We start from the raw sequence: 16,697 nt of genomic DNA on the forward strand, positions 1-16,697 counted from the left end.
ATGCCTGCTGTGAGTAGCGAGTGGAGTTTCTTTTTTGTTATCTACTTAAGCCATACAGTGACTTGTCTACAGGTAGCCATTTCTGAATACAGTGTATCAAGCTCCATTGCAAAGTATTAGAAGTGTATGTGTTTAAAAGAAAATTAAAAAGTTGATCGCAATCAATTTAGTTTGAAATTCCATCACTGTATCAGTAAATTGGTACTTTCTCTACTGAATAACTAAATCCCAAGGAGTAATGACTTCTAAAGAGTCAGTCTCAAGCTAAAAGTTATAGCACTTTCCTCCTCTTGAGAGACAGCTTTCAAGGTGGGAAAAGCAAACTGAGGAAGACCAAAGACCCATTGACTTGATGGGTTGGGTTCCAGTCATCACACAGAAGGACTGAATTTTTGTCCCAGGTTTCAGCACAACTGTTCGTCTGTACCTTTAATTGACATAATGGTAGAAAATTACTCTTCTTCTTCCAGCTGGGATTGGCTGGTATTTCCCACTCCAGCTGCTCATCATCTTAACTACCCATTTTCCTTGCCAGCAAACGCACTGATGCTTCTTCAGCACTTGTCTGTCTGACACCCTATCCCAGCACTCCTGGCTTTTCCTTTTCCTGCCATGTACCCTTGGTTGCTGCTGGCTGGTGGGCTCATCTGCCACTCCAATATCTTGAATATTTCCGCCTTGAAAGTTTACAGTCTGTGGTGCGCAGACACGTTTCAGACATGTACCAGACTTCTTGGTTCCTTTTTGTGTGAAATCGAAAGATACTTCCTCTTTGGCAGTACTTGACTAACAATGACAACTCTGATTTCAGATGTGTGAGAGAGTCCGCAGACTGGACATGGTGAAATGCTATTTGCACCTAAGTCGTGATAAACCAGGTTGTGCTGTATTAGTGTCAGCCTGCAAACCTCTTGCCTGGCAATTACCAACAGTGTTCAGTTGTTGCTGTTGAAAATGAGGCCCTAACTTTGTAGTAAAGTAACATCACCAGGTGCAGAAACCTTGCATAGATGGCAAACCTTGCAAAGACTTTTGTCCCCTGAAATCAACTGGATGATGTGATACCTTGTGGGCATAGATGCTAACTGTTGCTAGATGGTTAGCTTCACTAATCTTAGGAGCTGTCATAGCCCCTAAGCTATTTGGTATTTTTGTTAATACCATGATATTTCAAAAATTAGTCTTCTACATCTCTGCACAGAAATTGTACTAGCTAAAGTTGCCAACCAAGCCTACCAGACCTGTTGAAACAGGACAGAAGAAACAAAGCCATTTTCCCCATGAACGGCTATGGCCTTTCTTCATTCATCACTTAGCTTGCAGCCCAGCGCTTGGAATATATCAGCCGTGATTAATGGTGGAAATACAGTCAGTAAATAACATTGCTGTGTTGGTAGTAATGTGAAAAGCAAAACCTGAGGAGACAGCATCCATAAAATGTCAGTGGAAGTGTCCAGGTTGAGACTGTCAGGGCAGAACAGGGCAGGTGAGAAACTGCTTGCAGGTGGGTTTGGGATTTTGGGAATCAAATTGTTCTCTGAATCTCACCCTAGTAACCCCCACCCCCGCCCCACAAAGTCACGGTGGTTGTTTGATTGCAGCTGAAAGGAAGGCTGGAGCTTTGCCCTTTCATGGAGAGGTTTGCAAGCTCCAGGTTTTAGGCCCCCTAGGGTGGATAAATAGCAGCTGCACTGACATCAGTTTGATACTTGCAACTCACGCCGTTTTGTCCCTAAAGATACTACCAGTGATCGAAAATAGCATACTGGGCAGGCTTGTTGATTAGTCAGTGGGTGGTTTAGTGGCAAGATGTTTTCAGTGGCTGGCCATACATATAGCCATTGCATTTCAGATGATGTGGTGTGGGTTGTGGCTTTCGTATGGGAAATTTGGCTATATTAATGAGATAGTCTTAATATTTCATCTGTATTTCTGTTGGGATTGTGTTCCTTCAAGTACAGGAGTGTGAATGTGCAGTGTAGATAATAATTATTGTAATTCCAGTTGGCCTCTGTTAGGGAAAGTCTGCAGCTGATTACAAGTTGGTAGAAATAGTATTTGTAAATGAATTTCGATTTATTTTGCTGATCTGAAAAAATGAATTTACCATCTATAGCTCCAGTTCCACACTAAAATTGCTAATTGCATGTGTGATGCTAATTTTAAAGGCAGAAGTTTTGAGATCATCCCTCTTCTATCCCATTTTGAACACTGAACTTTTCAATTTATGCTTAGGGCTTTTCATTTACATTTTAGGGATTGTTACACCATTTAGTTAAAGGTGATCTGAGTAATTTTCTGACTTTCCAACATATACATAGCCAGACTGTGGTTGTCCCTGTTAGGCAGGAAAGTTACAGAAACGCTCTGCTTCAGTCTACCACCTTCTTGAATTACTTTTAAGGGAGAAAAGAAATAGGAGTGTTATTCTTACCATTTTATCGTGACTCCCACAGTACTGGACTTTTCTCTTTAAAGCCATAGGTCTTGGAGTCTGGTGATGCCAGATTTCATTTTAGAATGAAAAAAATGTGAAGAAAAGCTTGAGAGTGTGAGCCAGACCCCAGAAGGCTGAGGAAACAGAAAAAAAAAATAATCTGGATTTGTTTTTCTTCTGTTTATTACCTTGTGATTCTTTTTAAACCCAGTTTCATGATTTGGGAGCATTTGAGCATGGCAGCAGCATGTGAGGGTGCAGAGCTGGCCCTGCTCTGCCACCCTGGGGAGATGGCCCTGGCATGACCACCGCAGAGAGCAGAGGGGAGCGGCCAGATAACAGGACCCACGGAGTTGCATGTCCTCTCCTAGGCTGTTTGTGGAAGGGTGCAGCTACTTATAGCTCAATACCCACTTGTTTCTGTGGCTCTGACCACTCACACCCTGCCAAGGCAGACTGGTTTCTCTTCATTTTGGAGTAGGCTGACAACCTTCTCCCCAACCCTTGGATCACTAGCAACGGGCCATTTGATATGAAAAAAGAAGTAGTTGTCTGTATTTCCAGAGTAGGTTCAACAGAAGGAGGGGATGTGGTCACCAGCTTTGTATTTCTCAGGCATCCTTGCCCTAGGAGTCCCACGGCACTTTATTTGCCACGTAACAAATTATGGCATATTCCGGCTTGTATCTGTCACCCTACACTTTCCTACAGTTTTGAGGAATAGGGGTAATTTTTGACACACATTATGGGGTAAAAAAACAGACTGAGTTGGTCCCTGTGCACAGAAGAAGGGTCTCCCAAGAGAAACACTCTCTTCTGAAAGGCTTTTATATCTATTCTGAAAGGCTTTTATATCTGAGTGACCACAAAAGAAAGGCTGCTGTAGTTGTTTCTTAGCCAGCCTAAGCCTGGGGATTTTCCATCAACTCCCAAAGTTTGCAGAGCTGAAAATTTATAAGCAACTCATTTTCCTATAGAAGACACCATGATCAACAGCCAGGATGCAGAAGAGCAAAACTGATCAATCTTAGTGAAATCCAGACTGGGAGGAAAAACCTTGCTGTCCAAGCTGAACTTGTCAGTCTTTACATTCATTGGTAGTCAGGATTCAGAGGCTGGGAGACTCAGAGGCAACTCACTTCAGGATCTTCAGATGCTGAAAACGAAAAAAGCTTTAGATGCTGAAAGCCAAACATGAATGAGGTTGAGATTACAGGGAGGGATATGCATATTATCTTTATTGCTTATCCTCATCCCATTGTGTGCTTTACTCTGGAGATATTTTATTGGCTGGGTAAATCTGTAAGAGAGATACTGGCTGAATAAAGATATATGAAGGTATATTTTATCATCTTGACTAAATAATTTTGTAGTTTGATTGCATGTTTTAATCCAACTTGGATTAAAGTGGCACAGTGATTGCAGCCACTATTTAAAATGTGTCTTTGCAATTGTTCATCAAGTCATACATATGTCAGAAATGTCAGACATATACATCGGTGGTGTATTTCATTAGTTGCATTTGACTTTTGTTAACTGGCAAGAGATTTGTCTCCCAGACCATAGTATACTGAGTCTCAGATATTTTTCCCGATAATGTGGTCACATATTTCCTTTGCCCAACAAGTAAAATGTAGCAGGGAATAAATAAATCTGTGAGAAATTAGATTTTTTTAACTTCTGCCTCTCATTCTGAGATTCAGCAGACCTGCATTTCTTTTGTTTTCTAACCAGATGGAATAAATTCTCCCAAAGGCAGAAGCATTCAATTTGAAAAGCGTGGGGTTTCTACCTCCTTAAAAATTCAGAATCGGAAAGAAAGGGTATTTCCACATTTAGTGTAGAGGTGAACCTATGGAATCACTTTTGCCCCCAGAAGTTACCTGTGTTGCAGTCTTGATCTGTCCATGAAGTCCATTTACATCTAATAAAAAAGGCAAGAAATCATGCTTTCAGCAAAATATTTGCATTTCATCACACAGAATGTTGTTCTGTGACCTGAATTATTCGGTAAACTACTTGCTCTGAGAGTCCAAATGCTGGAAATGCAACTGCAAGAAAGAGCAGCTTGGACTCTGATTTTTAATTTATGAATAGCATGAGTGTTTTATCACCTGGAAATAGAGCACATGAAACATACTAAATAGTGGATGTTTTAAGGAGATCTGAGCAATGAAGATCCAACGTATGCATTTCAACTACAGAGACAGAGTACAAGGCAAGACAGCATGAAACATGCTCTCTCGGGAAAGTGTCCAGTGTCAGAATTCAGGAAGAGCACGCACCTTCTTGTGTAAATCTGTCAGGTAAACTTCAGATAAGCACACTGTTCTTCAGCAGAGCACTGGAATGCACTGTCAACATCAAGGCCAACCATGGGCTTCATGTGAAGGGCAAACTTAAGGACTTTATGAAAGCTGAAATTAAACACATGCACAAGCATTCTCAGCAATTAGGGTATTAGTCAAGAGCAAAAAAACCAACATGCTGCTTTTTTAGTAGGTGTAATCTCAGTGGCATCGCTACATTCAGTTTGTCATTTGACAATACATCTGTATCAGAAATACATACACTATTTTGGCACCAAAATATGTAGCTAAATCAGTAATACGTAAATGACAAATAGCAGTGTTTATATTGTAATGATTAAATTATGCCTTTCAGATTCTGTGCTGCATACTAAGTTCTATGGATGTTGATTTTATATACAGAAACCTGCATATGTATGTAAAGGCGTAATGGGAAAATAACATGATGGAGGTTAAATGGGTAGTACTTATATTTAAGTTGAATGGGGGGAAAAGTAATCCATTGTGAAAACCTCCTTATCATGAGCCTAAGCATGGGAGCAGGATTAGGCCTTGGATTTATTCCTTTGTGTCAGTGAGAGTTTTGTCTAAATAAGAAATACCCATTCCAGGGAAGCAAGGTAGTATAAATAAGAATAAAATGAGAAATTTTAAGTCTAATAAATACAAAAGTACGAGAAAATCAGAAGTAAATCAAATAACTTTTTAGCCAAAACTATTTCATAAACCCTACTTCTAATTTTCTTGAGTTCATCACCAAGCAAGTGCATTGTTGTTAAGAAACATGAGTATGTAAAATGCAGTTAGCCCTGAGCACAACCTCACCCAAAGATGCATTTTGGGAGAAAATGATCAGGAATACAGTTGCCCACAGTAAGCATCGGTTAAGACAGGGTAGTATTTATCGCAGTTGCAGTGTAAGCCATGTTGTTTTTCAGCTGTGTATAACATCTTCACACCTCTTGCCAGCAGCTGTCTCTGAGAAATTAAGCCTGTCAGTGCTTTGAGACTATGACTTCTGAGAGCGGTTTGTGTCCTGGCGGAAACCGTGTGGTTGGCTTTGCAAGTTTGCAGACCTGCCCAGTGCAGGGAGGCTCCGGATGGCAATGGGTTACATTATGCCTGGAGCCATCAGAACTGCAGAAGGGCCCACCGCCCACTCTGAATATATGCGTGCAAGAAAATATGAATATATTTCTGTGTTTCTGTGTATGAATGAGGGAGTATTGGCTTGCATGGCAGCCCAAGCGCACAGCAGGAGTTCACCTGCTCTGTCCCTCCCTTTCCTACATCATTTGTACTCTGGCTATCCGATTCTGCAAGAGAGGTGCTTGGGGACCACTGCATCCCACTGCTGGTGGATCCATGTGGCTGGGATGTGGAAAGCTCATGCTCCCGCCCCTGGTCTGTCTCCCCCTGCAAGCAGGAGTGCTTATCAGCTGTTCTGGGGTGGCTAATCTCCCAAACCTTTTTTATTCTGTGGTCTGTGCAGCTTGATTATCATTCTGTCTTGAGAAACCTTTCCCAGCGAAAATGCCACCGAGGTTCATAAAGTCCAAGTATGTTTGGTTTGGTTTTGACAGGGTTTTGCTGGGAAGCTGCTCTTTGTCTCAGGCTTAGCTGCATGTGTGTTATGGGCATGGGGTAGGCCAGCAGCAAGTGGAACCTAATAGCCATTTAAAATGTTGTCAGAGATAAAAGTAACACAGTTGGTAATATTCTGTAATATTCTTCAAATAATTTTTTTTCTGCATTAACTTGTTAATTAAACCTCTCAACAAGCTTCTCATTTTCCACAACAGCACTTGGGGAAAAATGATAAGGCTGGTTTTTTTCCTCACTGGAAGATGTTTAATTAATATACGCATTTTAGTTTAGACATATATTCTGTATAATAAAATACCTGAGCTCAGCATTTTTGACTCATTTAAAAAATATGATTGCGTGGGTAGACAATTCCAGGAACACGCTTCCGTCATTAATTAACACAAATAAAAACCCAACTGCTGAAACGTATCTTTATGATCACCTTTTAGAGCCCTCACTTTCTCACTTTTCCTTAAGCTAGCTTTCTTTTGGTTTGTTGGACAAAAGTGAGAGCACCTTTCAGTACCAGCTGCTCTCTCTGCCAAGGATGCCAAAGGGACCTCTCCTTAGTGGAACTACGACTGAGGGGCGCAAGGAGAGACAGGCAGCCATTGAGCTCAGTAGTTCCCGGGCTGTGAGGGCTGGTATGAATTTATCAGCCTGTGGTTGAGCAGGACGTTCCACACAGAACAGGTTATTGCTCTTCAAAGGCCAGTATGTGAATTAAGTCATGAGGCATACAGATCTGGTATGAGGTGAACACTCCTTGGTCTTATCTCTAGCCCATCAATGCCCATAATAATTGAAGACTATTATTTGCAGATTGAGGGTAATCACTGTGATTGAAGTATAAAACCCCTGCAGGGGAAAAAGGTGTCAAATAACCTAAGTCAAGACCCTGCAATGAGGTCTGAAATTGTTAAAGTTCTGTTGATGCGAAGTTATGCAGTACCTCTGGCTAGCAACTTGCTCATTAGCTTTTGGGTGCAGTGAAACATTTAAATGGAAAACCTATTGCATTGTGATATTGTTTGCATTTAGAAAAAATATGTGGTGTATGCATACCAATTATCGCCTGTTTCTCTAAATTGCAGCGTATCTCTGTATAACTAATAATCTCTCTAGGGATTTTTTTTTTCCCCCCTTCTGCATTTGGGGAATCTAAATTCCATTCTCAGATGTCAGCTAGGCACATGAAAGGAGCATCTCAAAGCCATTCAGGTGCTAAATCAAACGACTAACTGGTTTTCTAAAAAGTCCCGGAACAACTTGGAAGTGTAAAGTCTGGTCAGTAGAAATCAGAGTGTTAGTCAGCTTAGTACTTTGGACAATTCCAGTAAATGGAATTTACCTTCACCTTTAGCTACCTAAATGCCTTTGAAAACTGGTTGCTGGAAACTATTGAAAGTCAGTAGTTGTAGAGGTCATAGGGTGCAGGAAAAGGCTTTCAGTCTCCAGAGGATCCCTTGAGTGGCAGTGAGTGGTACTGGAGGGTTGGAGTCAGAGCTAAGGAGATTGGAAGCAAAGCTGTCTTCACAGCTGCACTTCCTTCCCCTCTACCCTCCTCCCACCTTGGTTCATTTCCCATAGCACTGGGAAGAAAGAATGGAAAACGAGGTGGTTGTCTCTATCACATATTTATTCCCAAGACTGGACAGTGAGAAACCAAAGCTAACTTCAAACAGTCTCCAATTTATATCATTTTGAGGGAAATACAGATTTGACAGAATTTTCAACTGCCGTTATGAATACTTATTTAAGCTACAGTTTCAGTTAGGAACTTTCTGAACTGAAGCCATTCCCACACAGCTCCTCTCATTTCTGAGTGTTGCTTAGGATTTGTTTAGATTTGGTTTCTTAGGCTGCCTTTCAAAGATGTGCTCTCATTTTTTTGGTGCCCACAGCTTGGAAGGCCCATGGCTGCCTTAACAACAAAAAAGAAATAGCTGAAAACAATACCCATCAAGGGGAACATGTCCCACACAAAGTAGGGAGGAACAGAAAAAGGGAGAAACAAATGGAAAAGAAACAAAAGAACCTCAGTCTCAGCCTTTGGCAAAGAAAGAACAATACATGACTGATTTGCTCCAACCGCTTGTGCAGGAGGACATGATTTGTCTTGTCTCTGTTTTATTCTGATCAGAAGAAAAGCAACTGCTTTGCAGTATTTGCAGTCTCCACTCAAGAGGCTGTTGAGACTGGAATGGCAATGGGATTGCCTCCAGACAGAAATGCATTGACCAGCACTGTGTGGGAAAGCTTGAAAAGCTCCTTCTTGGGTGGTAAAGTGCAAGGCAAAAGCTTATGGGCTCATTCTTCATCCTCTGATTTAGAAGTGGAAGTACCCTGTTATACAGGGTTGCTCTTTCCAGGACTGTCCTTGCTGCCATGTGCTTGTGTTGCTTCCGTTTGTGAAGTTCACTTGTTCAATGGGGAGTGCACAGAGGTGCTGTATCATCAGGTGAGAGTAAAATTATTTGTGTTATCGTTGTCCAGCAATGCCATTCCTGTCTATGCCGATGGTGAATTCTCACCTCATTTTGCATACTGTATCTGCTCACTTCAGGAATGGACAAATTGCAACAGTGGATCTCAGTAGTAGCTTTTCTGGTACCTAAAAATGGCTAGTACCGTACCTATTAGAAACCCTTCATCAAATAATATCTAATAAACCTTAAAGAGTATATTTCTTCCAGGTTTTCCAACACGTAGAGATTGGCTTATGCTCTGTGACGTAAAGATTGATGTCCTTTTTTTAAATACTAACCCTGCATAATAAACCAGCAGATATTCCCTGTATGGTATGTAGCAGCTTCCCTGTCGTTAACAGCAACATACTTATATCGTCCTGTGGCCAAAACACTCAGGACCAGGAGAGCAGAGGAGAAGAGGGATCAGAAGCAGCTAAAAGGCCAGAGGCTCACAGCTTGCCTGCACCCCAGCCATTGCAACAGAGAGCTGATGCTCGTCTGTCCCGGCAGGCAATGTTGTGAAAGAGTGTTAGCATCATCAGAGGTGCATTAGTGTCCTGCACCCAACGTCATGACTGGGATGAGCCTTTGGCCCTGCCCCGAGGGTTCTGAACCCCCACTGCATTCACAGTGTACCTGGAGAAGGGACTGCTGCCCACCCCTCTGCAGCTGGGAATGGGTAGAGGCAAGTTCACTGTCCTTTAACTCCTGCAGCCCATGGCTGACTACAGCTGTAAACTGCCTTTCACTTCCAGGCGCAGTTCTCTGGCCACCATTGGGGAGACTGGATTTGCGGGCTGGACTCTACAGCCAGCCCCAGCAGGCATCAGACATGAAGCCCAAGAGCTCTGCGTTCAACTCAACCTTGTAGGAAGGGTCCTTCCAGTCTTGTGCCTGACCTTGAGAGGAGACATCAGGTGCAGGTTTTCAGTGAGGTGTGGTTTCAGACACCATAAGTAACAGTTCTCATCCTGAAGATTTGGTATAGGAGCACAGACTTAAGCCTCAAATTCACACGGTTCTTCTTGGAGAACGTATGTCCTTTTTGCCTTAGCTTTTGCTTCTGGAGAGGGAGGCACAAGCCTTTTGCCTTCCTTGCAGATGCAGTGAATCCTTCTGCAAGTTAGTCTGAATTCAGCTATTTGCAACAAAACTTATTTTACTAGAAGGTGACTATTTCCCAATTCATTGAAGTCTTTTGCATTATGCATTCTGATGCAGCACATTTCCTTGCTGGAACTGGTTTCGCACATTTATGACAATGTTGTATTGCACTTTGTTACAATTTTTTGCCTCTTTTAATGGCAGCGTTTTAGAGAACCCTGAAATTGTACCAAGCTGAGGAATAAACACAGTGCAAAATAAAGTATGTCTGTCAGAAATGAGGAAGAAGAGAGAAGTCTCAACCTTTCTTTGCAGTGATAGAACCCCAATCCAGAATTGATTTCCCATTTTAATCAATGTGAGTCTGTCCAGCCTATTAATCTCTGTGTGTTTTGAGTTTGGCCTCAACATCTGAAACAGGACTGTGGTAAATGGCAACATTAAACAAACTGGTAAGAGATTTATCTTGGACTGGTAAATTTTCTTAACTGCAAGAAAGGATGGCTTCCAGATAGAGCAAAGCACACAGGTGTTCATTCCTCCCACAGAAGACAGCTTTTCCATCTCAACTTTGCAGCTTGTGTTTATTGACAGAACATGTACGCAGAAATACGTAGAGTGATTTCTATGGGAAAAGCACAGAAAAGCATCAGGTGTTTTTCTTAATAATGAAGAGAAAGTGTACAGATAAATCTTTGCATTTTATTTGTTTTGGTCTAGTCTTGGGATGGACTCTCTGCCTGACCGTGCAATATTTATTTCTCATCATATATAAAAGGCTGTGCCCACCCACAGTGAGTTCTTGGCCTCATAAGACCAGTCATCCCATTCAAATGTCCATAAAAGCTTTTAAGAAACACTTTGTTATGCTTTCTCTGACCTTTCTCTATGGGTATACTGTATACAAGCATACATGTTAAAATCCACAGTATTCATTAGCTAAACCATCTCAAGAGCTGTCTTCTGAAACTTTGATTCTTCCACAACTGCAGCCAAAGGCTGTGCTGGGAGACATTCGAATCGCTGAGAGACTAGTGCCTGCCCTATGATAAAGAAATACGGCAGCAGACTGCAGAAAAGTTGTCAGAATAGTCCCCTGAATTTCTCTTCTCTTACAGAGGGCTTTTTTAGATATCCCCCTCAGAAAGACAAGACAAATTCAGAGAAGTGCTAAGAACAAAGCTGCTGCAGAAACGTACCTCGGTGCCAGGAGTTTTCATTTTTAAGAAAGAAGGGCAATTATTTAAAAGTAAATGCAGTCTAAGGAAAGATAGCAATCCTGGGTTTAAATCTTTCCTAGATCTCCGCACTCTTGTAATAAGAAAAGGAAATATTAGTTTACAAGCTCGGGTATAAACCCTCTGTGATCACAAGCTGCCCATCATTCCCTGCGCAGCCATCTGCTGGCAGATCATTAGAAGCCGTGTCAGTGCTGAGCTGGACTTGGAGTTTTGCACGTGTTAACTCCCTGGGTAATCAGGCTAAGAATGCCATAGATCAAAGCCTATTTGAACACATTCGAGCCAAAAACAGCAAGCACTGTTTTCTTTGTAACTCAGAGTCTGTGATGGAACAAGCTTTTCTAACCTCATCTGTGACAAATTTCATTGTCTCTGACAAGAGGGTATTTGGAATTAGCTTTTGGGTTGTTGCTTTTAAGTAAACTAACGAGCCATTTAATACTGTGCAAGCTAAGCATTTCTGCATCCTGATACACTTGAATTATTGAGGTTCTTGGTGTGCGTTGTTTAAGTTGTGCAAGCTGTAGGATGACTGTAAATAAAATCGCACTTTTGGGCAGCTAGTACTCAGTCTGATCCACAGAAGGTGATGGTTTGATTCATAGGAGACAAAAGCTGCTTCTCCCCTCCTCTTCAACCCAATGAAAGGTGGTGGAGCAAAGCGTCAGGGAAAAATAGTGTAAAGACTTACAAAATGCGCACTGTATCCATGAATGCAAAAAATATGAAGTATATGAAGTATATGAATATATTCAGTCTCTTAACGTGGTGCTCTCGTATAGCAAGATTATGGAACAAAGGAAAGGCAATGCAGACTCTTAATCATTTCCCTTGTTACCTTTAACAGGCAGCAACTCTGTATGGACAGAATTTGCTGTATGTCCTTGGGCTTTGTTACAGGGAATACCTCCCATGTTGCAAACATGGAGAAAATATTCTTATCTCTAGGTATTGTTTAAGCCAGCAAGCCTGTTGTTAAGGGTGACACTGTTCTACACATGGCATCATAAATATAAACCCTGAGACACAATTACTAATAAAACTCATTAGACAAGACAAAACCAAACCAACATCAAAAAGGTGAAGGAGATGAATCATGCTCAGACAATAGGGAAACTGCAGGGAAAATACAAAAGCCCGCGGTTTGCTTGTATCCAAGCAATAACCAGAGAGGGCTCCAGTAAGAAGTGGCACCCTGTGAGACAGTGATGTGTACAAATCTCCCTCTCCCAGGCAAAGAGAAGGAAGGAGAGGGTGGGGGAGGAAAAAGGAAATAAAAGATAAGAAAGACAACAGGGTAGGCCTGTTGGCCATTTACTCCAGTTAAGCTAGTATTTTGCAGCTGTACTGCTCCAAAGTTCAAGCAATTAAAGTCACTACCTAGGTTTTGCCCTCCCTGACAGCGTGACTTCAGGATTTGGATTCAGGGAGAAAAAGGATTTGGGCAAGTAGGCTTTGCTTTTGATACATTACCTGACTTGTTAAAATCAGCAGTGTTTGATTAAGGATCTTTTTAATTGCCTTTCACTAGGCTGATGTGTTCATCGAGCTTTCCCTCTTTTCTGCATTTCATCCTGACGGCCAACTAATTGAATATCCGGGTCGGGCTGGGAAGGGAATTTTATCCACATGCCCCTGGAGCCTCAGTGAAGAGAACTGGAGGTCGGCATGGCAGGGCCTTGTATCTGCAGCTGTAACCACTTGTTGATTTGGTTTTATAGGTTTTAAACTGATGTTTATTGCTTCTCTAGATGTTCAGGAGGGAAGTTCTTTTGAATCCCTGATGGTATTTCATTATGGTCATAATTACAAAATGTCTCATATCTTTGGGGAGTGTGAAAGGATCAATAGTGTACAAGACAGCTGAAGAACAAAAAGCTCTTCTGGGTCACCGTTTATTTCTGTACCCATCAGGCACTCCACCTCCAGACCCCAGCTGCTACTTGTGCTGCTGGAGATATGAGGAGAAAGATTGTTAGCTTGCTGGGATGAAAGAAATGTAACAGCAGTGCTTGTGATTATCAAAGAGACTGGATATTTAAGAGATACCATAATTTGCATTGGTTGCTGAAAAGTGGAGGAGCCATTCTGTGGATTTGTTTTGTATTAGGAATATTAATGTAACAGCACCAACCTTACTGAAGATGAGATGGCCCATCATAATCCCAATGGCGGGTTCTAGCACAAAAATATTGCTGTATGCAAAACTTTTGCTCTTCCAAAGGATTTGTACATTGACGAGTATTTGCAGTAACATAGGAATTAAATTGCAGAATCCTTCTTTGATGATTATAATTTTGTTCAGTCTGGGAGAGATTTTCTGAGCAATTACTTCAGGACGTAAAGTTTGTCAAAAGTAACTTGTATTCAAATCTTGGGTTTTGGTTCAAACTTCTATAGCTTCATTTGACCTTGCTTACAACTTTGCCATGCTTAAAGCCAGTTTTAACTTCCATTCTCTGCATCCTTTCCATTTGCACATGATTTTTACTGGATAAGTTTCTTGGAAGTCCAATTGGGTAGCCTCTGGATAAGAATGAGGATAATGATCAGTGGAGCAATGTGCTGATGTGCAGGCATTCTGCACAGGCTTCTGTATGACATTGCCATCCAGTTCTTCATCTGATGATAGCCTTGAAAGAGTGGTTCCTCCACCATAATGCAAAGTGAGAGGGGAAGGTCCTAGTGCCTTTACCACTTTGTAAAACCAGAATAATGCAGCCTTTACTGAATTATTCCATATTCAGTACAACTCCTCCCCCTCCAAAGTTCCAGGGTAATAGCTGAGATTTTAAATGCACAGAAGTAAAGCTGTTCAAAAATAGAATTTTCCTCCCATGGGAGATTTCAGCATTTCAAAATTACTTTCTGCTTTAAAATCAGAATGTAAGTTAAAGCAGAAGGCGCTTGATTCAATTTTGTCTCAAGTTTTGAACTGAAATGTTGAAATGGAAAAGTGTGCATCCTCAATAAAATTTAAATAATTTGGTATTTTAAAATGAAAAATTTATTTGGGCAAATATTTCAAAATTATGGGTAAGATTTTTTTGTGTGTGTGGTTTTTTGGGGGGGAAGCTTTTTTCACTTTGGAATGTTGAATTTGATTCTTTGTTTTAGAAAGCCAAAAAGATAACTGAAAATCAACATTTTCCTGCTGCTGATTCTTTGAACCTTTATTTTACACCATTAACATTTTTCAGTCAAATTTTTCAGCTGACTTTATGCTGAAGTCAGTGCTGTGGGAATCAAAATTTTGGATGTCCTGATTTGTGCTCAGTTAATATTTGGCATATTTTCTTTCGTTCCTATACCTGTTTCCATTAATTTTTGTGTTGAACTTATCTGGGAAGGGGAGGGACTCTAAAAGACAAAAGTGGTTGTATGCAACTGCAAGTGATATCCAACAAGTCCATACCTTCTTGGATTAAAGGGTGAAACTCCACTGAAGTCAATGGAGCTTTAAATATTGGCACCAAAAGAAAATTTGTCCCATGTAGCGCAATTACATTGTCACATCTTGAATGCTCATCATTCTCATGATAGACATTACTAAAGGAGTCCCTTTTCAAGCACTTATGCATTTGTTATTTTCAAAACCCATTTCCTCAGAGAGGTCAAAAGCCCTTCTCATCACCATAGGGAGCCCATGGGAATTTTGGCATTCTGAAGAACAGCAGCTATCCAACTGCATTAAAATGTTAACGCCTTTTTCTTTTTCTTTTTTTTTTTTTTTAACCATGCTTTGGTTTTTCATGAATCAAAAGTGGTGGAATCTAATTATTTTTTGATTGGAAGGAAAAACATTCCAACAGGAAAAATGTCACATTAAAATCAGATTACTTCCACCTAATCCATAAAAGAAATTCCCCTAGTGAAAAGGCCCTATCCCTGATTGCTTTGTATCACTAGTGTGATGCTATAATACCATTTTTATACCGTGTTTTTGGCAAGTTTTGGTATTATCTATGCAGAAAATAGATTGCAGATCTCCTCTACAAGCCAAACGTTTTCTCCTGCTTGGCTGTACAGTAAAGCTGGAGTTTTCCCTCCTTGCCTATGTTGATATTTTTCCTTAAGAGCGGAGAACAAAGCAATATTTATTTTTATTTGTGTGTGTTACTTTAGAGCCCCAAGGTCCAAACAAGACCTCACTGTGCGAAGCATTAAGCGGCCCTGCAGCTGCAAATAACCCCTGCCTGAAGAGCTTTTGGGCTATGGCCCAGCTCCTGTAACCTGGAGCTAGTTGGTTGGCCTGTGGGCAGGTTACAGACCTGGGGCTTCATGCACAGGGTGAAGAATGGGGGAAGGATGCTTCGTTGTCCTGCCTGCACGAGCCGGGAGTCCCGGGGCTTAAATCCCTTGCCCCAGCTCACGCAGGAAATCTGTGGCTGACCCTGAGGTGGAAGCCAGATCTCCTGCGTGGCCCCCTTGGCCCCTGACCCATCCGTCCTTCCTCCCTGGTGTCATGTTGGCCTCCAGCGCAGAAACTTCTACCCGAGGAATTTTCCATTGACTTCTGCTGCTGATGAGTTTCTTTCTCACCAATAGGTGGAAACTGACAGCCCGGTTTCTCAGGTGACACAAGGAACGGTTCTGCCATCCCAAATGAGGCAGGAAAAACATCACGCAGAACAAGGAATTTTCCATAAGAAACTGTACCATAGCAACTGAAAAAGACGTTGAAGCACATTACACTTTCTCAGCTTGTTGCAACCTGTGCTTTGATGCAACAGGACATCAGAAAAGCGAAGACTTGGTTTTTTTGTTTTTCTTTTCCTCACTTATTTCTTTGGCCAGGAGAGTGATTGCTTTAACTGGTGCTGCTTGATCATAATGAATTTATTGCAAAATTGTGTAACCTTTCCACATCCGTCTCCACAGTCTGTGCCAGAGCCTGTGTTCTGGCATGCATTGTCATGCTATAGCTGGGGAGGGTGAGGGAACTACATCTGCAAACTTCCATTAGAGATCACAAGCTTTTGAAATTGTAGGATAACTAACCAAATGGGATGCAGAAATATTTCCAACAGGCTGGCAGCTGTGCAATATGTGGCATCGAAATAAAGTTGAGTCACTAAGAAGTAGTGATAAATAAGCTAGCAAAAGTTTCTGTCTTTTTTTCTAAGCATTGTCTAGTGTAACAAAAAAAATCACTGTGCAGAAACAAGTGGCTGTGACGTTGGTTTGGATATGGACAAATTCTTGCTGTACTAGGGATAGCATTTAATTAAAATGTTGTATAAAATCTTTAAGGGAAGTCTTTGCAGGGCCGATGTTTAGCTTGTTCCTGAGCAGCTGTAACAGGCTGTTGAGGATGAAGAAATCTAAATTAACAGGACCTAAAATGCTTAAGTGAGAAAACAGGAGAAAATCTGATTAGCACTACTAATCAACTGAGGTTTGGAGATTCCCTTTCTTTTGAACTGGAGCAATTTAGTCATCTTCCTTTTCTTTTTTCCAGAGTTCATACTGCACCCTGCCCATATTTAATCTCTCCCTTATGTCCCTTCTCAAGCCCATCAGCAGTTCAGTCTTGCGCTTCTCACTG

The 16,697-nt window shown here is 41.4% G+C and overlaps 1 protein-coding gene across 3 annotated transcripts in view; it reads left to right on the top strand.

The window, feature by feature from the left end:
• The window catches only part of NTRK2 (neurotrophic receptor tyrosine kinase 2), a 201,246-nt gene that overhangs the window by 121,347 nt on the left and 63,202 nt on the right, over positions 1-16,697 (top strand). Inside the window, exon 13 of one of the 3 annotated variants that reach the window (XM_075488575.1) lies at positions 15,698-15,913. The exons of the other annotated variants lie outside the window; for them this stretch is intronic. Coding sequence (XP_075344690.1) covers positions 15,698-15,708 — 11 coding nt within the window. The 3' untranslated portion in view covers positions 15,709-15,913. Of the gene's footprint in view, positions 1-15,697; positions 15,914-16,697 lie in introns of those variants that run through there. 3 annotated transcript variants of the gene reach the window in all.

Source organism: Mycteria americana, chromosome Z, assembly GCF_035582795.1.
Source record: "Mycteria americana isolate JAX WOST 10 ecotype Jacksonville Zoo and Gardens chromosome Z, USCA_MyAme_1.0, whole genome shotgun sequence".
NCBI classification, from domain to species: domain Eukaryota; kingdom Metazoa; phylum Chordata; class Aves; order Ciconiiformes; family Ciconiidae; genus Mycteria; species Mycteria americana.